This window comes from Lithobates pipiens, unplaced genomic scaffold (assembly GCF_037356315.1).
Source record: "Lithobates pipiens isolate NorthernLeopardFrog02 unplaced genomic scaffold, aLitPip1_a1.2 Scaffold_8, whole genome shotgun sequence".
NCBI classification, from domain to species: Eukaryota; Metazoa; Chordata; class Amphibia; order Anura; family Ranidae; genus Lithobates; species Lithobates pipiens.
In genome coordinates, this window is record NW_027507903.1 from 250,842,141 (window position 1) to 250,864,414 (window position 22,274).

Consider the following 22,274-nt stretch of genomic DNA (forward strand, 5'->3'; position numbering starts at 1 on the left):
AGGTGTAGCTAAATACAATGTTTTATAGCTGGAGAATAGATGATTTTGACGCAGCTGGGTAGTTTGAAATATACTGCGACGTCTAATGAGGTAAATAAATGCAGTCAAACCCCAACAGCACCTTCTGACTAGTTGTTTGGATCTGAACGCAAACACTGCTCAAGTGATGAAACATTTTTAACCTTAATGCATTTAAGTAATAAACGTTTTTACTTTGGAACCACTTTAAAGACAGAATCTGACTAGTGGGTGTGAACAACAAATTGTCTTCATCTAGAGCAGGGAGAGTCCAACCCACGGCCCAAGGGTGTTCAGCATATGGCCAGGGCTTGTTTGGAGGGATGCTGTGCAAGCATGGAAGCCACAGCAGTTGGCAGAGACAAGCTAGGCACAGGCATGTATGGGATGGCCCCCCCCCCCATGAGCTGTGGGAGATGGGGAGGTAGTGGATAGGGAGGAGCAACTGAAACCTAAAATGGGGGCACATCCCTCTCCAGCACCCCTCTAGAAACAGCCATGTGGCTGTATGTTGCCCTCTTACTTTTATAACAAAAAATATTATAATAAAAAGTCAGTTTTATTACTCAAATGGGTACATTAGATCAGTGATCGTTCATTTGTGATCTGACTTTTTCTGCTCATACGCTAGCCTTATTGTTAGTGTATTTTATGTGAAGCCCAAGACTATTCTTCCAGTGTGGCCCACAAAGGCCAAGAAGTTGAACACCCCTGGTCTACAGTTTTAAAAAGTTTAACCTACGGTTGTTAGGGTCTTCTCCATGTAAAAACATCTGCGTTACCACTCCTACCCAACAGCATAAGTATGAGGGCTCTCCATGTTACTAAATGGATGGGGTTTCATTCAAATGGGATTAACATTTTTCTTGGAAATCACATTTAATACATAAGGGCCATTATCTACTATACTTGGATCCACTTCAAGAATTTAGTTTTGACCATTTTGACCTGTCTGCATCCTGCAGTGAAACCCAGTGGCTAAGCCTATACAAAGATATTGGTAACAAGACTGCTTTCTCTGTCCAAAGGGAAAATGTATGAACCTTTAATAAAAATACCACTGCTGAAACAGAAACCAGGCATGAGAAAGCAAAGCATAGGAGTCAACAGACAGCTTAAAAATTGCTTGCACTGGACAGAAATTCATCATGACGTGGTGTTCTGTGAATATATGAGCACTTAGGAAATACGTTTTTCAGTTACTTAATCCTTCACTAGGGGCAGATGGCAAGTTGCTGCACTGTTGGGCTTGCCAGCAGCAAGACAGCTTATATGTGTTCTAAGATTTCACTTCCCTGCAACTTTCATTACCATGTTTCATCATTTATCACTGCAGTGCATGTATAAACACACACTAAAATTCCCAGGTGTTGCTGATGGTAGTAAAACTTGTGTGACACTGAATAAAGAAATGGTGTCATTTTAAGCCTTAAGATCTGCAAAAGAAATTCTATATGCTGGTATTTAAACAATAGGGTTTTTTCCTGACTTACTGTTTTCACATGTTTTGGCTGAAATTTATATTCTATGAGGTTAGAATATGGTCACGTGTGTCAATTTATAAAGTGTGCTAGAATGTTTTAGGTGCAGTACATTTGTCCCAAATTACTATATGAACAAAAATGTAGACTTGAGGCACTATGGACTTTTATGGTACCACCCTAGGCCTAACACGTAGATAAAAACCACAAATTTTATTACAAAATATAAAGAAATGAACCACATCTAAAATATCACAATAACGTTCAAGACTGGATCAAAGTAGTAAATATTATACAACGCCCCAAATTGTCAAAAGGACCAAGAGAATATGTTGTATTGGCTCAAAAGGCCGTTTCTGTAATGCCAACAGGACTAAAAATTCAAGTCCCAAGGATTCAGGGGTGACCTAACCAGAGGATTAAGCCGCGTTACCCCCTGAATAACGCTATGAACCAAAGAGTGTAAAGCAAGTAGTCGCTGAAATAATACCGATAAGGCCGAAACCTGACCCTTGATCGTACTCAAGGCCAGCTTTAATTCTAATCCCATCTGTAGAAAGTCAAGGATTCTACCGATGACATACTTCCTGGGGTGCCAACCCCTGGATTCACACCAGGAGACATATGCCTTCCAGACTCTAATATATGACTCTGGAGGCCGTGTTCCTTGCATTAACCAGAGTAGACACCACTGAACCAGACAGGCCACGCTTCTTCAGAATGTGGATCTCAATAGCCAAACCATTACATTTTACATTTGTAAAGTAGGATGGAATACCGGACCTTGAGAGAGAAGGTCTGGCCCTGGTGGTAGGGTCCATGGGTCCCCTACCATCATCTTACGATCTCTACATACCAAGATCTCCTGGGCCACAAGAATCACCGACTTCCCTTCCTGCTTGATCCTGCAAAGTCATGGACGCAGGCAAAATAGGAGGTAATGCACAAATCAGTGAGAACCGATTCCACAAGAATAGCAAGGCATCTGTTTCGCATGCTAGCGGATCCTTTGTTCTTGACATAAAAATGTTGTCCATTTCTTTGTTGAACCTGGATGCAAACAGATCTACGTCTGGTATCCCCCATCTGACATATCGACAGGACGATATCTGGGTGAAGGAACCATTCTCCCGGAAACAACTGCTGGCGACTCAAGTAGTCCGCATGCCAATTTACGATTCTTAGAATGAAGACTGCCGATAGGCAAAGCACATCGTTTTCTGCCCAAGATAAGATATGATTCAGCTCTCTCTGGGCTGCACAACTTCTTGTGCCCCCTTGGTGACTGATATAGGCCATTGCTGTGGCATTGTCTGATTGAGTCCTGGCAGGACAATTCCGTAAACTGAATTTCAGGCCCTCAGGACCAAGTGCTCGGCCTGATTTTCTAGAGTGTTAATGGGCAAGGCCATTTCTAATCTGGACCACTTCTCTTGGACAGTTGCCTCTTTCAGGACAGCTCCCCAACCCAAAAAAGGTTGGCATATGTTGTTACCACTTCCCAGGTAACTGAAGGAAGGATTTTCCACTTTGCAGATTTTTGGTTATTACCATAAACTGCAACTCCGGTGCACCTTTGGAGTCACACATTAGGAAATTTAGAGCTTGAACCCTTTTGTTCCAAGCCGATAGGATACTGTTTTGCAGCAGTCTCGAATGAAACTGAGCATAAGGAACAGCCTTGAATGAAGCCACCATCTTTCCCAACAACCTCATGCAAAGCTGAATAGACCTGAATCAGTTGCTTTATGGCACCGATCTTTGTCTGGGGCAAGAATACCCTTTTCTGGGTGTATCCAAGATTTCTTCTAGGTTGAGAATCCAACCTAGGTATTCCAGGTAGTATAATGTGGTGACCATACTTTGGTCTAAGCATGCTACCAACTGGTCTATCAAGAACATATTGTCTAGGTAAACTATAATCGTTATGCCTTGGGCCCTTAATCTGGTTAGAGGAGGGGCCAAAACCTTTGTAAACACTCAAGGTGCACTAGTTGGACCGAAAAGCAGAGCTACACACTGAAAATGAAGATTTTCCAACTTGAAAAGTAGATATTACAGGTGAGCGAGGAAATAGGCACATAGAGGTATGCATCTTTGATGTCGATTGATGCTAGAAGTTCTCCTCCTTGTAGGATAGAAACAATCGATTGGATTGACTCCATGTGAAAAAAAGAGCGGTTATATTCAGGAATCAAATTAGATTTTTGAGATCCAGAATGTCCACTCGGTTTTGGCACTGTGAAAAAAGGTTTAAACCAAACCCAACCCTTGCTCTTACCATGGGGACCACCATGATCACTTTTTGCCAAAAGATAGTCCAATGCTTGAAAGAAAGACTCCTTTTTCTCTGGATCCTTAGGAACGTTTGATCTGAGAAAACGAGCAGATGGGAACTCTTGGAACTCCAGTTTGTACCCTGGAACTATTGAGAAAGTCCCCCATCTGTCTTGACACTCTTCCTGCCAGATCTTTGAGAACTGCAGAATAATCCCCCTACTCGAGCGAGCGGGGGGGGGGGGGCCTCCTCATAAGGAGGCTTTAGTATTTTGTAGGTTTCCTCCCCCAAGACCTCTTTTGTCCCTGGGGTTGACCCGGAGGATTACCTTTAGAACTTGACAGGGGAGGGCATCGTGACTGCCTGGAGGCTGATGCCCCTGGCACAGGAGAAGGAGCTTGTTAAAATGGAATACGCTTACGTTACTTAGGGTTACTTTCCACTAGAATTTCTTTAGATGTATTACTCAAATCATCCCCAAACAGCCGTTTCACTGCATAAAAAGAAGACTAGCCAGGAGCGTCTTGCATGGCGCTTAGCGAAGGGTGCAAGGCCTGAAGGATAGAATCTCTCATAGCAACTATTGCAAGCATAAAGCTTCTAGTAGTTTGCCAGATCCTGGGCTTGCTGAACAGGATAACTTTGAGCATCTGTTTAAACTGGTCTCTCAACGATTAAACAATTACTGTCAGCGCAGTGTGAGACACTCAATCTGCCAGAGAAAAGTGTTTTCTTTTTTTAAAAGGAATTCCAACTTTTTATCCGTTGGATCTCTAAGCATTTGAGCATTGTCTACTGGAAAAATCAAACTTTTATTCACATAGGGAGGTTCTAGCAGTGTTAATTGCCAGTATACCCCATTTTTTGTGAATTTTTTGGAAGACAACCTGTCGCATTTTGTCCCACACTGGGATGGGATTAAAGCCGCTAACTTTTAAAACATTTTTTCAACCCCATCATGGCTGAGGAAAAAAGACCTTTTTAATAACAAACAGGGGCTGCAGTGTTGAAAACAGTTGCAAACATTTCATGGCCCCGATGCTCATAGAGATGAGTAGGCTTTCCAGAGCTTGAGGGAGACCCTTTTAGTCCTTTTCTGGGTGTGTTTCAACCCCCCTTTCTAAACTTAGCCTGATGCACAAAAGCAGGGGTACTATCAGAAGAAATTGCATCCAGTGCTTTAGCAATAGTCTAGCAACAGCCGCTGCTATTAATGCTCAGCCTGATTCTATTAGAAAATGTGCCAAGGGAATGCCTGTGTCAGCAACCTCTTATTATTCCCCTTTTTGTTATTGTGTCCCTCCGACATCTGTAGCCAGACGTTGGAGGATGCCAATGCCGCGCTAAGCCCCACCCCTTCCATCACATTGAGGCGTACACGCATTTTCCGCGTACACGCAGGCCTCCAATACAACGGGATCAGAGCGTGCGTGCGGGACTTTTAACAAACCACCGTGCAGGGGCAGTGAAAAAAACGGAGTTACGTACCGGTAACATCCTTTTCCGGGAGTCTTTCAGGACAGCCACCTTAGAGAGACCCTGGCTCCTCCCCTCTCAGGAAACACCGCCTTCAATTTCAAGATTTAAGCCTCGTCCTCCCCCCTGTTCCTCAGTTCTTTCAGAGTACCTCCGGCCAACTGGGGAGACACAAGAACACGTCAAACAAACCAACTTTCAATCTTACCTGACGGTCTCGTGTGACGAGTTCCCGACGATCTCCAAAAACCTGGGTGGGAACCGGGGCTGTCCTGAAAGACTCCCGGAAAAGGATGTTACCGGTACGTAACTCCGTTTTTCCCAAGTTCGTCTTTTAGGACAGCCACCTTAGAGAGGATAAGCGAGCACATTACCTTAGGGTGGGACCACTGCTTGCAGCACTTTACGACCAAAGGCCTGGTCTTTGGCTGACAGAAGATCCAGTCTATAGTGTTTCACGAACGTAGCAAAACTGGACCACGTTGCAGCTCTACAGATCTGTTCAGGAGATGCACCAGCCCACTCTGCCTGAGAAGTTGCCACTGCCCTGGTTGAGTGTGCTCTAATCCCAACTGGGGGTTCTAACCCCCCTGCCACATAAGCCTGCCCAATGGCTAACCTTAACCATCTGGCTATCGTACGTCTAGAGGCTCTGGAACCCTTCCTAGCCCCTGAAAATAACACAAAAAGTGAATCAGACTTCCTGAACTGACTTGTGCAATCTAAATAATGAAGGACACATCTTCTAACATCCAATCTATGAAAGATGTGTTCCTGTTCTCTTACTGGATTTGAACAGAAAGTAGGTAGCACAATCTCCTGGGCTCTATGAAAACTAGAGGCTACCTTAGGCAAAAAGGCCGGATCCGTCTTAAAAACCAAACGGTCCGGAAAAGCCTGAAAAAAAGGTGCCCTAACAGAAAGGGCTTCGAGTTCACTCACTCTCCTTGCTGTAGTGATCGCCACCAAAAACACCGTTTTGAGAGTGATCAGTTTTAATGAGCAACATTCCAATGGCTCAAAAGGTTCTCCTGTGAGAACTTGTAAAACTAAAGAAAGATCCCAAACTGGGAAGGGGGAATTTGAAACAGGTCTCTGCCTACTTAGGGCTTTGAAGAATCTCATTATCCAAGGGTCTGAAGCTAGCTGCCTTTCTAAAAACACGCTTAAAGCGGATACCTGACCCTTCAGAGTTCCAAGGGCTAAACCTTTATCTGCCCCAGCCTGTAGGAACTCTAGAACGGCTACAGAGCTGTGCACATTGAAGGAGCTCTCTGAGCACCAGCTATTGAACCGCCTCCATACCTTTAAGTAAATGGTCCTGGTTTCCTTTTTCCTGCAGTTTAGGAGCGTGGCTACTAAGCGATCTGAGAAGCCCTTGCCCTTCAACAGTTCTTCCTCAGAAGCCAAGCTGCAAGGTTCCACCGCTCTACCTGAGGACAGCAGATTGGACCCTGAGAAAGGAGATCCTCCTGGACTGGGAGAATCCAGGGAGGTTCTACAGACAGGCCCTTCAGAATGGAGAACCACGGCCTCCTGGGCCAGTGAGGTGCGATTAGGATAAGGGTAGTGTTCTCCACCTGAAACTTCCTTAACACTGCCGGAATCAGTACGGGAGGGGGGAAAGCATAGCACCTGGAGAAACCCCAATTCTGTGCTAGTGCGTCCACCGCCAATGCCCCGTCCCCCTTGTTTATAGAAAAGAAGCTGGCTACCTTTGCGTTTTCCCTCGAGGCAAAGAGGTCTATCGAAGGAATCCCCCACCTCTGGGTGATCACTTCGAAAACCTCCTGTTTGAGAACCCAGTTGCCTTCTCTCAATGTTCTCCTGCTGAGGAAATCTGCCACCTGATTTTGCTCCCCCTTCAAGTGAACTGCTGACAGGGACAGGACATTTGCTTCGGCCCACCCGAGGATGGCTTTTGTTAGGGCCCATAAGGATTCACTCCTGGTGCCCCCCTGTCTGTTGATGTAGGCTACCACTGAGGAATTGTCCGACCTGACTTTTACGTGATGCCCCCTGAGTTCTCTCTGAAAGGTCCTGAGAGCCAGATCTACTGCCCTCAGCTCCCTCCAATTCGAGGATCTCTTCGACTCCCTCCTCTCCCAGGTACCCTGTATCAGGCGGGAGTCTAGGTGTGCACCCCAACCTGAGCTGCTTGCATCGGTTGTGACCACCCTGGATATTGGTAAAACCCACTCTAGGCCCTGGGACAAATTTGCTCCCTTTCTCCACCACCAGAGGGACCTCTTTACTTGGTCCGGAACCGACACCAAAGAATCCAGGGACCCCTGGCTGTGATCCCAAACCTTCAGTATAAATAATTGCAGGGGACGGTAATGTAATCCCGCCCACTGGACCGCCGGGAGCGTGGACGTCAGCAAACCCAATGCCGACATGACCTTCCTTACTGAGATCTGGTGGCTGCCCTGGAGAAACAACAGTGCCTTGTCTACCTTTTGAATTTTTTCTGAAGGGAGGAAGACTTTCTGTACTGTTGAGTCCAACACATATCCCAGGAAGGTGACCCTCTGGGAAGGATCTAAGTTGGACCTCTCCAGGTTCAGAAGCCAACCCAAGTTTACTAACAGGTCTCTTGTTGTCTGTAAATCTCGAGTCAACTGTGTCGGAGAAGGGGCAAACAGGAGAAGATAGTCGAGATACGCGATCACCGAGATTCCCCTGAGACGCAGATAAGCCAGAACTTCTGCCATTACTTTGGTGAAGATCCGGGGGGAAGAGGATAGCCCGAAGGGAAGAGCCTTGAACTGTAGGTGTAGCACCCCTACCGAGGTTCTTACTGCCAGTCTGAGGAAACGCTGGTGGGTCTCTGCGATGGGAATATGCAGGTATGCATCTTTTAAATCTATCGATGCCATGAAACAGTTTGGTGGAAGAAGTGCTTTCACCGAGTAAACTGAATCCATCCGAAACCTTTTGTAGGTGACAGACATTCAGAGGCTTCAGGTTCAGGATAAGCCTGAACTTTCCCGAAGGCTTGCGAACCACAAACACATGGGAATAGAAGCCCCTGCCTGTCTCTCCTGCTGGGACCCGTACTACCACTTCTTGTTCCTCTAACTCCTGCAGAGAGGAAAGAAGGGCAGACGATTTTTCTGTACATTTTGGCAGCTCGGTGACAAGGAGTCTCAGAGGGGGGAGTTCTGAAAACTCCAAACGGTAACCTCTTCTGATGACCCCCAACACGAACTGATTGGAGGTGATCATCTCCCACTGTGGGAGGAAGGCCCCCAACCTTCCTCCCACTGTGACCCTGTCACTGAGACTTTTTGGGCTGTTCAGGAGGGCGAAAAATTGCTCCCCCGCGCCCTTTGCCCTTGAGCCCCCAACTTTTCCTCTGCCGACTAGTTCTAGGGGCTTCAAACTTCTTCTGAGGAAGAGTCTTTTTCTTTGACTGCTCCCCAATTTTCCTCTTAACAGGAAAGGCCTTTTTCTTATCCGCCGTGCGATCAAGCACTGCTTCAAGACCTGGCCCAAACAGCAAGTCTCCTGTAAAGGGGATCCCACAAAGCTTTGCTTTTGACACATTGTCCCCCTGCCAGGTCTTCAGCCATAAAGCCCTCCTAGCTGAGTTGGTCAGAGTCGAGGACCTTGCAGACATTCGCACGGATTCAGCTGAAGCATCCGCAATGTATGCTATCCCCTTAAGCAGCATGGGAAAGGAGGATAGAATGGTCTCCTTTGCCGTCCCTGCTTCAATGTGCGCGTTAATTTGGGTAAGCCAATACTCCATATTACGAGCCACCACTGTGGCTGCCATGGCCGGTTTAAGATTCCCCTGTGATGAGTCCCAGGCTTTCTTTAGGAGTGAATCCATCCTTCGATCCATAGGGTTTGAAAGCACCCCCATGTCCTCGAAGGCCAGATCAGTGTGTCTGGACACCTGGGAAAAAGCAGCATCTAATCTGGGAGATTTATTCCAGACGAGAGCCTCCTCTTCCGAAAAAGGAAACCTTCATTTTAATGCCCCAGAAAAGAAAGGTTTCCTCTCAGGATCCTGCCATTCCTTCTTGATGGCATCGATCAAGATGTCATGCACCGGGAACACCCGTTTTTTCTGTTCCCCCATGCCCTTGTACATCTGATCATGGAGTGACAGTGCCTTCTTTTCCTCTTGCATGCCTAAAGTGGTATGAATAGCTCCTAAGAGCTCATCCACTTCCTCCAGGGAAAGCTTATACCGTGAGGTTCTACTGGATTCCCCATCCAACCCCTCATCATCAGATTCCCCTTGGGAGTCTGAGCCGACACTGTCAACCTCTTCCTCAGCTTCCTCTCTGGGACCCCCTGGATTCTCTCCACCTGCAGGAGGAACATCCACAGGGCTAGATGGTACACTCTGCTGCGCTGGTGTAGGAGTGCTCTGGGGCTGAGGCCACTGTAAACTAGAAAAAAGTGTCTTGAAGGACTGGAAAGTATTAGAGAGTTGCTTCACAGAAGCCGCCAGATCTGCCCCCTGTTCTGCTGCCTGCTCTCTAACCAATCCCTCAATACACTCTCTGCAAAGTGCCTTCGACCAGGAATCCCCCATAGAGGCTCTACATGAAGGACACTTCTTCCTAGAACCATGGGGGGACTTGCTTGTGGCTTTCTGAAAGACAGAAATAAAAGAGAGAGCAGCATAAAATTAAAAAAGAAAAAGAAACACCAGCGCTACATAGAGGACCACCGGGAGTGCCCCCCCCAGGATCAACCACCACCAGGATCCCAGACGCACTGCCCTTCCCCCCCGACCACCAAGGGGGAAAAAACACCAGTGGAGCTACTGGTTATAATGTAAGGGAACACCTCCCCAGGGTTCCCCTTACCTTTGAGTGGCTGGTGCTGTTATCTCCAGGAGCTCTTGGAGCCTCTGCTTCAGACATTCTCCTGTTGAGGAAGAGTGGTGCGAACGTGCCTCCTACAGCTGCCTGTACAACTTTAGAAAGAGAGGCTGCACCAGCTGAACGCTTGGTCCCCTTTCACGTGCCGCGTCCGGAACCGGATACAACGAAGAAGTCCGCCCCCACCGGAACTGACGTCGCCCGTCATCCGGTCCGGCCTCCAGCTCCAAGCCGACTGCTAACACAGGGGGACCTTGGACGTCTCGTTGCAGCGCCCCCCTGGGCGAACGAAGGGATGGACCGCCCCAAACTTCCTGCTTTCCCCAAGCGAAGTTTAGAGTGCGTGTAAAAAAAAGGTCAGTACGAGGGTCCAGCTCCCCAGCCGACCGGACTGCCTACCCCGTTGTAGCACCCTCCTGGGCGAACGAACAGGAGAACCTCTAAAACTTCCTGCTTTCCCCAAGCGAAGATTAGGGTACATGTAAAAGACGGTCAATCAAAAACCAGCTCTCTGGCCGCCCAGACTGCCGAACCCGTCGTAACACCCGCCTGGGTGAACGAACGGATGAACCTCTAAAACTTCCTGCTTTCACCAAGCGAAGATAGAGTACATGTAAGACGGTCAGTACGACGGAGTCGGACTGCCGAACGGAGTCAGAGCTCCGTTTCAGATACGTAGCCTCAGTTTCGCCAACTGATTTAGCTAAGGTTCCTTAGCGGTGTCTCCCCGCCGGAGGAAACACCATAACTGAGGAACAGAGGGAGGACGAGGCTTAAATCTTGAAATTGAAGGCGGTGTTTCCTGAGAGGGGAGGAGCCAGGGTCTCTCTAAGGTGGCTGTCCTGAAAGACGAACTTGGGATATAGGGTGTTTTGTGAAAGAAAAATCCCCCCCCCAATCTTACCGGAGGTCTGAGCTGCTCGTCGAGGGGGAAGCCTGCTGCTTCTGTGACTCTTTGAGGAAAGCATGATAACGTACATGGTCTATACAGCCCCCAGTGGTGAGTCTTAGGCATGACATCTTTTTTAAAGGAGACATTTCATAAGAAAATTTAAAAATTCCTTAGAAACCTCCACTTACCTTTTCCGCCGCAGGGTTTTCTGTGATAAAAACCAACAGACCCAATCTTCACCTCTCACGGTGTACTCCATTACAAAACCTTCAGGAACCGGGGACCCAATCTTCACCTCTCACGGTGTACTCCATTACAAAACCTTCAGGAACCGGGGACCCTTGGGGAACCCATACTCCTGGACCTGTAAAATACCCAGCCAGAAAAAAAACTTTATGGCTGAAAAAAACAAAGCTCTGGATCCCGGGGTCCAGCTCTCTAAAAAGAGAAGCGTTACAGGCAAAACCTTGTTTCTTCCGACACAAGGCCTGGGTACCATTCAATTCGGCCTGAAAAGACACTTAGAATGAATCCAGCTGCATAGCTGGCCCCAGCAAGGATTGCTCCAGTGGAGCACAGCACATCTTTACTCGTGACCAACACCTTAGACACTGGCCAAAAAAAAACGGAGGTACTCCCAGTAGTGGGAGGGGTTATATAGGGAGTGGACTTCCTGTCTTATTGTGTGCCAGTGTCCATCACCTGAAGGTGGCCTATAACCCACATAGTAACTACTATGGCTCTGTGTCACAAGATGTACGATAAGAGTAATTATCTGCAGAAAATGAGAAAACATGTAGCATAATATACAAAGAAAAAATATATACATATTACACACACAAACATACATATATACATACACACAAGATACAAAAAACAAATTGTTTATTAAAAATGTTGCTATTTGGTGGAATCTTATACAAATTTACTTACCGTGGATAATATTCATACAACCTTGGAATCTGTTTAAGCTACAAATTCTACAACTTGTAGCCACTGACCACTTTACCAAGGTGAGCAATGGTGATTAGCTGGGGGTACTATAGGGAGGTTCTAAATTTTAAAGTACCTTCTCAATACCATAATTTTCTGTACATCTAGAGATCAACATGGATGGTCACATTGTCTGGAGATAGAGAGTCAATACCTCGCTGTTCTGTCCACCGCCAGACTATGCAATTTTTAATACTGTAGCTTGTTTGGTGCGTTTACATATCGCTGTGGGATATGGGTACTCTTTCAGGGGTGCATCTGTAATTGACCATACAGACTATGTGCTACAATTTCATTGTTACTTTATTACACAGAGCCCTTTTCATTCTATACTCTGCTCTCTCACTCCCCGGAGAGACTCTTATGATGCAAGTTTTGTATATTCTTTGTATGCTATGCTACAGGTTTTCTAATTTTCTGCAGATGAGTGCCCTTTCAAATACTCCTGAGGAAGCGGTAACTCCGCAAAACATGTAAAGAAGTACTCGATAAATATGTACTACACTACGTCTTAAATTTGTGGTGTTGTATAGTATGGTTTACTAATAATCTAGTCTTGAAAGAGTTATCATTGTGATATTTTAGATGTGGTTCATTTCTTTTGTTTAGATTCTGTAATAAAAAAGTGATTTTAGCTACATATCGTGTTATGTCTATGGTGGTACCATAAAAGTCCATAGTGCCTCAGTTCTACATTTTTGCTTATATGTGTCAACATTTTACATAAAAGAATACAAGTTTCATATCACAAATAAAATCAGAACAAAAGAATACATGTGCTTTAGTCTAAAAAAGTCTACCTCCAATTATCTATTTTACTGTTGCCAATTCAAGCTCACTGTTTACTAGCTCAGTGCTCTCTGCTTCGGATACAACTCAACACAAGTGCCAGGCTTAGGACAATATCTAGGCATTGAAAATGATGGCCTGAGTTCCACGCCCCCATCTTCAAACCAAGTTAGCATGTGTTAGGCATACTGCCATTTGTCTCGATAGTCAAATCTTGGTCTCAGCTTGAAACATGTGCTGGATTGCAATAGGAGGAAGAAACAGACAGCAATTGGATGCAAAACCTAGTTCTGCTTGACGGAAGAACATTTCAAGTGATAATTGATTTTTACATTAACATTTTTATTCTTTAAATGCTAGTTTAGTAACCCACAAAACCAGAATAGGACATCATCAGTTCTGATACTTTACAACTAGTATTTGGGGGTGGGGGGCTGCAACAGATCGCAGAACACAGTGCGATTGACACCCACATGAGTGTGAACTATTGTGAATGGGCTAAAATCGCAATGCACTGGTCCAAAAGTAGTGCATGCACTACTTTTTAAAATGCACTGTAACCGGACTGCATGATACACTGGCTTACACGGCTGTGTCTCAGCCAATGAGGAGCCAGAGTCCTGGGAGAGCTTCTGCTTTCATGCACATTGCCAGATCGGGATCAGGTGAGTGTAAGGGGGGTAGCTGCACGGTAAAGTTTTGTACATTTATGCATAGAATGCCTGAAGATAAAAAAAAAAACCTTCAGGCTTTAGTGCCACTTTAACACCAAACCTGTATTAAATAAAAAAATAAAAATAAAATAAAAAAAAACAACTGTAGCAACTACCTGAACCTTAGGAACATTTTTATTAAATGTATATGTACAGCCTTAGACGCTTTTTTTTTATTTTACCTAAACATTTTCTCGAACCTTCTGAAAAAACAATCATTCTGCAGAACAACCTTTGCTGCTATAACCGCAATGTATATGATCCTCTTTGCACAGTTTAAATTCTTTCTGCATGTGATGAGGCATCTCAAAGCAAGCAGCTGCTAGTTTGCACCACTACATCTTTTAATATTGATCAAAGTAAAACGGACTGATTTTTATACAAATAAAAAGGGTCATAGAAACCAGCAGGCACGTTGCAGCCACCCTCCATTCTGCATATGACAAGCCCTTAAATATTCAGCCAAACATTAATAAAGGGCTACGAAGAGAAGCGGCAGGTAAAAGGGCTACAAGGGTAGACACTGTTAGCTCACTGGGGTAACATTCAACAGTCCTCAGTTCACAATGTAATGGTTAACTAAAATGCCAAGGACAAATGCAGTTTGTAACCATGCTGTGCTATAGCTAAAATAGCTTTGTTTTTCTGTGGCATTAAATGCAAACCTCATTTGTCCTTATTTGTTCGCTTTTGCATTTTAATGTGAAAGGATATCATGATATAAAAGCATGCACTCTCCTTTTAAATGGTAACCCTATCCATACTTGTCTCTTCCATTAATTAACAGTTGGTGTCAGCATTCCATAAATACAAGCTGCCAGTAGCCTGTTCACATTCCCTCTGTAATTCTATACAACCTGGTTAATGGCCAAGCATTCCTCATTAATTGTGCTCAAAACACAGGCACATTCTCAGCGCTCTAATATAAATGAGCAGTTTAGACAGCACACTCACACTAAAAAGTGACATTGTGTCCTGACCAGACTAATTGAATTCCACAACAGCTTTCTCGTCATTTGAGTAGTGCACCTTGAACATGTACCCTTTTGTTTGTATTTGTTGCTGAGCTGGTCGATGCTAAACTTAGATCAGCACTTCCTCAGGATTTCCACTCTATAGCACAGTGTGTGTTTAGTCAACCCCATGACTAATGGGCCACTAACAGTATGCCCTGCAATCAACGGGATAAGATTACTCAGTAAGTTCAGGGATGTGTAAGATGGAATAAAGTGTACTGCATTATTGGATGAAACCTTTGTAGAGAGAAATGCAGAAGCTACCATTCTTGAACCCTCTCTCTAAAAATGCTAGTTGCTTTGCTGTCATGGTGATTCAACAGCTTCTGGTGTTGCAATACTGCTCTATGCCAGTGACTCACAATGATGAAGACAGAAGATTTAAAGGACAACCAGCATTTTCAAAATGAACCCCGTCCCTCATTTTTCTCACAACTATACCAAAAGGAATATGGAGTCCATCATTGTTAATCTCTCCTGAAAAATACACTTGTCTAGTTGTTATACAGATCCATTGGCTTTAGTACTTTGACCTAGAACAAGTGAGCAGATCATGAGTTCTGACTTCACCCTGACTTTCCTGAGACAGGCAGGTAACAAGTATTTCAGTAGATTATTAGAAAACGCCTCCATATGTTTTAGTGCAGGATTTCTTTAACACTCATTTCAGGGCAAACATGAAGGCTGCTGTAGCTGACTTGGTGCAGCTTGTAATGCACCCTGTGCGATGCTCCCGGGGTGCAGTGAAATCAGAAAAATGCATTTCCATATAGAGGAGGAGCCTGTACAACTGTGCAAGACTGAATGTAATGCTGAAATTCATGGTTAACCACCTGCCATCCAGCGTACACACACATTTTATAAATATATATATATATATATATATATCCTGTTAAACGCTAAACCGATAGGCTGTGAAGATTTTAAAACAAGCCACTTCACAAGCATGCATAATTTTAAATCTTCACAGGTTTAGGATCGACATACTAGACTGAACATCATCTTTTATATTTTGCACAAAAAATTAATTAAAAATGCATCTTTTCCTGAAAATTTGCATCGGATAAATGGCTGAGCAAATATCACGCAACATAAAAAATTGCAACAGCTACCATTTTATTCTCCAGGACCTCGGTTTTCAGAATATATATAAAGTTTGGGGGGTTCTAAGTAACTTTCTAGCAAAAAAAATGCTGATTTTAACATATATATGAAAAATGTTGAAATGGGTTAATTTCTTCTCATTCTAGAACCACATACAGTATCTCACAAAAGTGAGTACACCCCTCACATTTTTATAAATATTTTATTCTATCTTTTCACGTGACAACACTGAAGAAATGACACTTTGCTACAAAGTAGTGAGTGTACAGCTTGTATAACAGTGTAAATTTGCTGTCCCCTCAAAATAACTCAACATACAGCCATTAACGCCTAAACCGCTGGCAACAAAAGTGAGTCGCCCCCCCCCCCCCCCCCAGTGAAAAATGTCCAAATTGGACACAATTAGCCATTTTCCCTCCCCGATGTCATTTGACTCGTTCGTGTTACAAGGTCTCAGGTGTGAATGGGGAGCAGGTGTGTTAAATTTGGTTTTATCGCTCTCACTCTCTTACTGGTCACTGGAAGCTCAACATGGCACCTCATGGCAAAGAACTCTGAGGAACTGAAAAAAAAAAAAAATTGTTGCTCTACAAGATGGCCTAGGCTATAAGAAGATTGCCAAGACCCTGAAACTGAGCTGCAGCATGGTGACCAAGACAATACAGTGGTTTAGCAGGACAGGTTCCACTCAGAACAGGCCTCTCCATGGTCGACCAAAGAAGTTGAGTGCGTGTGCTCAGCTTCATATGCAAAGGCTGTCTTTGGGAAATAGACATATGAGTGTTGCCAGCATTGCTGCAAAGTTTGAAGGGGTGGGGGTCAGCCTGTCAGTGCTCAGACCATACGCCGCACACTGCACCAAATTGGTCTGCATGGCTGTCATCCCAGAAGGAAGCTTCTTCTAAAGATGATGCACAAGAAAGAACGCAAACAGTTTGCTGAAGACAAGCAGAGTAAGGAAATGGATTACTGGAACCCTGTCCTGTGGTCTGATGAGACCAAGATAAACCTATTTGGTTCAGATGGTGCCAAGCGTGTGTGGCGGCAACTATGTGAGGAGTTACAGTAGTCAAGCATGGTAATGGAAGTGTCATGGTCTGGGGCTGCATGAGTGCTGTCGGCACTGGGAAGCTACAGTTCATTGAGGGAAAAATGAATGCCAACATTTATTGTGACATACTGAAGCAGAACATGCTCCCCCCCCCCCTTTGGAGACTGGGCCGCAAGGCAATATTGCAACATAATGACCCCAAACACACCTCCAAGATGACTACTGCCTTGCTAAAGAAGCTGAGGGTAAAAGGTGATGGATTGGCCAAGCATGTCTACAGACCGAAATCCTATTGAGCATCTGTGGGGCATCCTCAAATGGTAGGTGGAGGAGCTCAAGGTCTCTAACATCTACCAGCTCCATGATGTCGTCATGGAGGAGTGGAAGAGAACTCCAGTGGCAACCTATGAAGCTCTAGTGAACGTCATGCCCAAGAGGGTTAAGGTAGTGCTGGAAAATAATGGTGGCCACACAAAATATTGACAATATGGGCCCAAGTTTGACATTTTCACTTAGGGGTGTACTTACTACTTTACATGGTAGCAAAGTGTAATTTGTTCAGTGTTGCCGCATGAAAACTGAGGGGTGTACTCACTTTTGTAAGATACTGTACATACCATCCCTTCCCTCTCCCTATTAGGCCTTCAGGAGCAAAGAGAAATACTTGGACCTTCTGGATATGGGTAAATATCTGACTCGCTCACCTCCCCCCCCCACATAACAGTGCTGGTATCTAGCCTTCTCAGTCACCCAACTTTGACATTTTGGGAAGAGAGAATTCTCAGTTCTGTGCAAACTCCAAATCAATTACACAGAGCTTCATCTTTTTGCTCTCAATGCCTGAACTGAGCAGAAAGGGATCAAAGGGCTGGTGGGTATCTGCTACTAGGGATGGGGGGGAAGTTAAGTTAACTTGTTGCTTTCCCTGCACAGGGAAATTACAGGTTTGCGTTAAACTTTAACCACTTGACAACTGGGCACTTAAACTCCCCTCGTGACCAGACCAATTTTCAGCTTTCGGTGCTCTCACACTTTGAATGACAATTACTCAATCATGTAACACTGTACCCAAATAAATTTTTTGTACTTTTCCCCAAAAATAGAGCTTTCTTTTGGTGGTATTTGATCACCTCTGGTTTTTTTTATTTTCTGCGCTATAAATTAAAAAAAAGACCGAAAAAAAAAAAAAAAAAAACGCATTTTTCTTTGTTTGTGATAAAATTTTGCAAATTATTTTTTTTTTCATGAATTTTGGCCACAATTTATACTGCTACGTATCTTTGGTAAAAAGAACCCAAATTAGTGGATATTATTTGGTCTTTGTGAAAGTTAGAGAATCTACAAGTTGTGGTGCAAATCATACAAAATTGATCACATCTGATGTACTGGTGGCCTATCTCATTTCTTGCGACCTGAACAAGCAAGCAAAGTACAAATACCCCCCAAATGACCCCTTTTTTGAAAGTAGACATTCCAAGGTATTTAGTAAGAGGCATGGTGAGGTTTTTGGTGTTGTCATTTTTTCCCCACAATTCTTTGCAAAATGAAGACTTTTTTTTTTTTACACAAAATTGTCATTGGAAAAGTTTATTTTGGGGCATCATCTGTGGTATACACATGCCAAGTGAGAGAAATAACCAGGTTATTTCTCTCACTTGGCATGTGTATACCACAGATGATGCCCCAAAATAAATTCTGCTACTCCTGAGTATTACCATACCACATGTGTGGAACTTTTCCACAGCCTAGCCACTCAGAGAGGCCCAACATGCAGGGGAGCACCATCACGTGTTCTAGGAGCATAAATGACACATCTAACTTGTTGACTAACTATTACACTTTTGAAGGCCCTGGAGCACCAAGAGAGTGACACTGATGTGGCACTGACAGGTGGCACTGACAGGTGGCACTGACAGGTGGCACTGACAGGTGGCACTGACAGGTGGCAGACGGCACTGACAGGGGGCAGACGGCACTGACAGGTGGCACTGACAGGGGGCAGACGGCACTGACAGGTGGCACTGACAGGGGGCAGACGGCACTGACAGGTGGCACTGACAGGGGGCAGACGGCACTGACAGGTGGCACTGACAGGGGGCAGACGGCACTGACAGGTGGCACTGACAGGGGGCAGACGGCACTGACAGGTGGCACTGACAGGGGGCAGACGGCACTGACAGGTGGCACTGACAGGGGGCAGACGGCACTGACAGGTGGCACTGACAGGGGGCAGACGGCACTGACAGGTGGCACTGACAGGGGGCAGACGGCACTGACAGGTGGCACTGACAGGGGGCAGACGGCACTGACATTGTGGGACCTTTTAATTTTATTTACCTACTTACGGCCGCTGCAGCTGCTAATCTCTCCCTCCTCACATGCTGTCTGTGTGAGGAGGGAAAGCCGGCGATGAGAGATCATCTCATATGTAAACATATGAGATGATCTCTCATTGGGCACGCCGTTTGTGCTGTAAACGGCTGCTGTGATTGGCCGTTTACAGCGATCTGTGACCAGCTGTGTCCATGGGACACGGCCAGCACAGAACTTCCCCGATGCGTGCTCACGGGAGCACGCAACGTGGAAGTAAACAGGAGGACGTCCAGGGATGGCCTCCCGACAATTGGCGTCCGCGCTGCAGCAGTCTTTTGGCTATAGCGTGGACGCCTAGTGGTTAAGCAGAACTCCAGGAATGAGACGAACTTTACCCTTGCAGTGGGCCGCCCTTGCATGTAAGTGTTAAATGCTTTCTTAGTTTAGGGGTGCATTGATGGGGTGTTCTTAAACTCTAGGGGGCCCCTCTACATCATGTGCCCTGCCAGGGAGTTCTAATAATCTTGCATGAGAAGGTGGCGCACCGAGAACAGGAAGCAGGACACAGTGGGAGTGGTTGCATTGATTGAGGAAGCCTGCTGGACCCAGGAATAAATGTAATATGCCTCATCCCTGCACCCCTAGAGTAAACAAGCATTTAACCTATGCCAAGGGGCGGCCCCAGAGTTCAGCTTTAAATTTTTCCCTAGAACAAAGACAAGCAAACAGACTGTAAAGCCCCATACAAACGGGCAGAATATCGGGAGTGACAACATTCTGTCCGTGTGTATGTCGGTCTGTCAAACATGCATGCTGAAAAACCAGCAGCCGACTCCTGATCAGCGCTCTCAGCCAATGGCAATGTAAAAAAAAAACAGCTCAGCTTAAAAAGTAGAGCTTGTGGTTTAGGCCTTAAACCATTCGTTAACCTTCATTATATCTTATATGTGGCAGCAGTACCATGTACCCATTCTCTTTATATTGCTTCCTTTATGTTAAATTTATGGTGTTGCTGCTTGTCCCCTCTGCTTTCCTATTAAAAACTGACTACACTAAGTAGGAGAGCAAGCACACCGTGACCAGTTCTCTAGCTATGCTGCGAACTCATGGAACTCTCCTCCAATGATCAAACTTGTACTGACACCCCCCCCCCGCTGCATAGCCATTCACTGGCAAGCTCAGTCTGCTGCTCCCCCTCAGCTGTTATGCAACTGAGAACAGTGGGAATGTGATAATTTATTTTAAAAAAAATAAAAAATTAAAAAAAATTATAAATAAATGCCTTTTTTCCCCATCTATACAAAAATGTTTTGCCTTTCATTTCTGTTCTAAACTGAATGGGTTATTTTACAAGGTGATTGTTTAAAAATCACATTAAACCTTGCTTCCATGTGTAGTTTTTAAACACGCCTATGCACAGGACAGCCATATTAGCTTTAAAAGAATAAGCAGGCTCTACTAGTACTAAAGTCTCGCACACACGATGAGAATATCAGATGAATGATTTTTTTTTTTGCATGCTAGTCTCATATTAAAAACGAATAGGTTACTAAAGTTATAAAAATTCTTATATGACAGAAAACAATTTTGGAAGTGATGTTCTATTGTAATGTATTCTTTGATTGCTACGAATGAGCATATTATCGAACGATCTTTCAGAAAGCGATATTTTTTTTGTACGATTTTTTCATAGTGTGCACTAGGAATTAGTAGTACTGCACAGTGACTGAGCTTGCCTTTTAAAGTGAATCTATCAGTATGATTGACAATAACAGACTGTATGTGGCTGATATATGTCATCTCAGCTGTCATTACATAGGCCTGCTGTGCACACTGCCTGACATCCAAATAGCCAAAGAAGAATCTACAAATCTATATAGGGGACAAAATCATGCATGTGGAGAGGCTAGCAATTCTTGAGAAAAAAAAAAAATTAAAAATAGAAAAGTCACATAAAAAGTTACTTTGAAGTAAAATGATACAATAAGTACCTCTAATGTCTGCTCACTGAAAATTCACGTTTCCTTTTAAATGATAGGTTTACAAGGCCATTTACCTTTCGTTAACCTGGTTATAGTTTGTTGTATATAAGTTCTCAGAGATCACAGAGATGTGCACACACTGCCTGTGCTTGCAAAGCCCTAGAGTTGATACTGCCTGTCTGAACCTGACCTTCACATGAAAGAAAACACAATAATTGAAGTGTATAAAAGCCACGATTATGCCTGCAGGAATGTTTTCCTGCTGTGTTGGACACAAAGCGTTATACATAATCTTGGTGAAAAAAGGGAGCGGTCCCAGCTGCAAGTATGACTAAACTCCGAGAGTGGCGCAGATGTGGGACAAACTGCCTTGAAGACATCTATAGCCGTTTTCCTCTTCCAGGAAAAAGGGGAAAGAATAGAGCATTGGGAAAAGGAGAAAAAAAAAAAAAAAAAAAAAAAAAAGAGGGTGGAGGTCTCAGTAAGGTGAACAAGGAAATTGAGTTTTTTTTTTTTTTTTTTCAGAACAAAAAGGGAGGGGGGTATAGAGAACAGTGACTTACGGATACATGATATCAAATCGTTAAATCTTTCCTTGGGGAAGAGCGGGTTTTCTAAGCCTCGAAAATACAGCTTGAGGACGCCAGCTACAGAGTTGATGTCGTGATTATTTTGGTCATCTGTCAAAGGGTCTTCACCTAGATTAATGTGCAAAATTACAAAATTACAGAGTGAAAGCAGCACTGTCAAAAATACAGCATCCCTTCTTGTATAATTATATCTTTTTGCGCCAATTCAACAGTATAAATAGAAAGAGCAAAAATACATCTCCTTAGCTAGCAAACATAGAATTAAAGTTAACAATAGTATAGCATGCAAATTATATATGCGCATCAAAACAAGAAAGACCTCCATGTAGTCAACTAGAAGCCATTGCTACCACATAGGAATGTTTCCTTTCAGGAATGCTCCCTAGTAAGCCACATGCAACATACTGGACCTAGGAGGACCCTGGAGATTGTGTCTGTTCATGCCATGATAATTATTTCAACAGCATGGCTACTTGAGAACTGGCAGGAATGCTCATTATATTTGAAAGCTGAGAAATAAATTGCTAGCTGCAATGCAAATGTCACTCAGAAATTAAACAGTTCTTTTTGTTTGCTAATGTCAAGAAGTTGATAGAAAGAATAAGTATTTTAAAGCAAATGTGGAGGCAGTGTCCCTCAAAGAGAAACCGGTTATGAGGAATAGCTGGAGGCCATTCCTGCCCTCCTCCTGAAAATGTCTGTTGCTTGGCGGTCATTTTCTGAATCGCCAATAT

The 22,274-nt window shown here is 44.4% G+C and overlaps 1 protein-coding gene across 9 annotated transcripts in view; it reads right to left on the bottom strand.

Moving 5' to 3' along the window:
- The window catches only part of SRGAP1 (SLIT-ROBO Rho GTPase activating protein 1), a 251,004-nt gene that overhangs the window by 48,634 nt on the left and 180,096 nt on the right, over window positions 1-22,274 (bottom strand). For all 9 annotated transcript variants that reach the window (XM_077470167.1, XM_077470166.1, XM_077470172.1 and 6 more), the window contains one exon: window positions 21,514-21,648. In XM_077470167.1, the coding sequence (XP_077326293.1) occupies window positions 21,514-21,648 (135 nt within the window). The remainder of the gene's footprint in view (window positions 1-21,513; window positions 21,649-22,274) is intronic.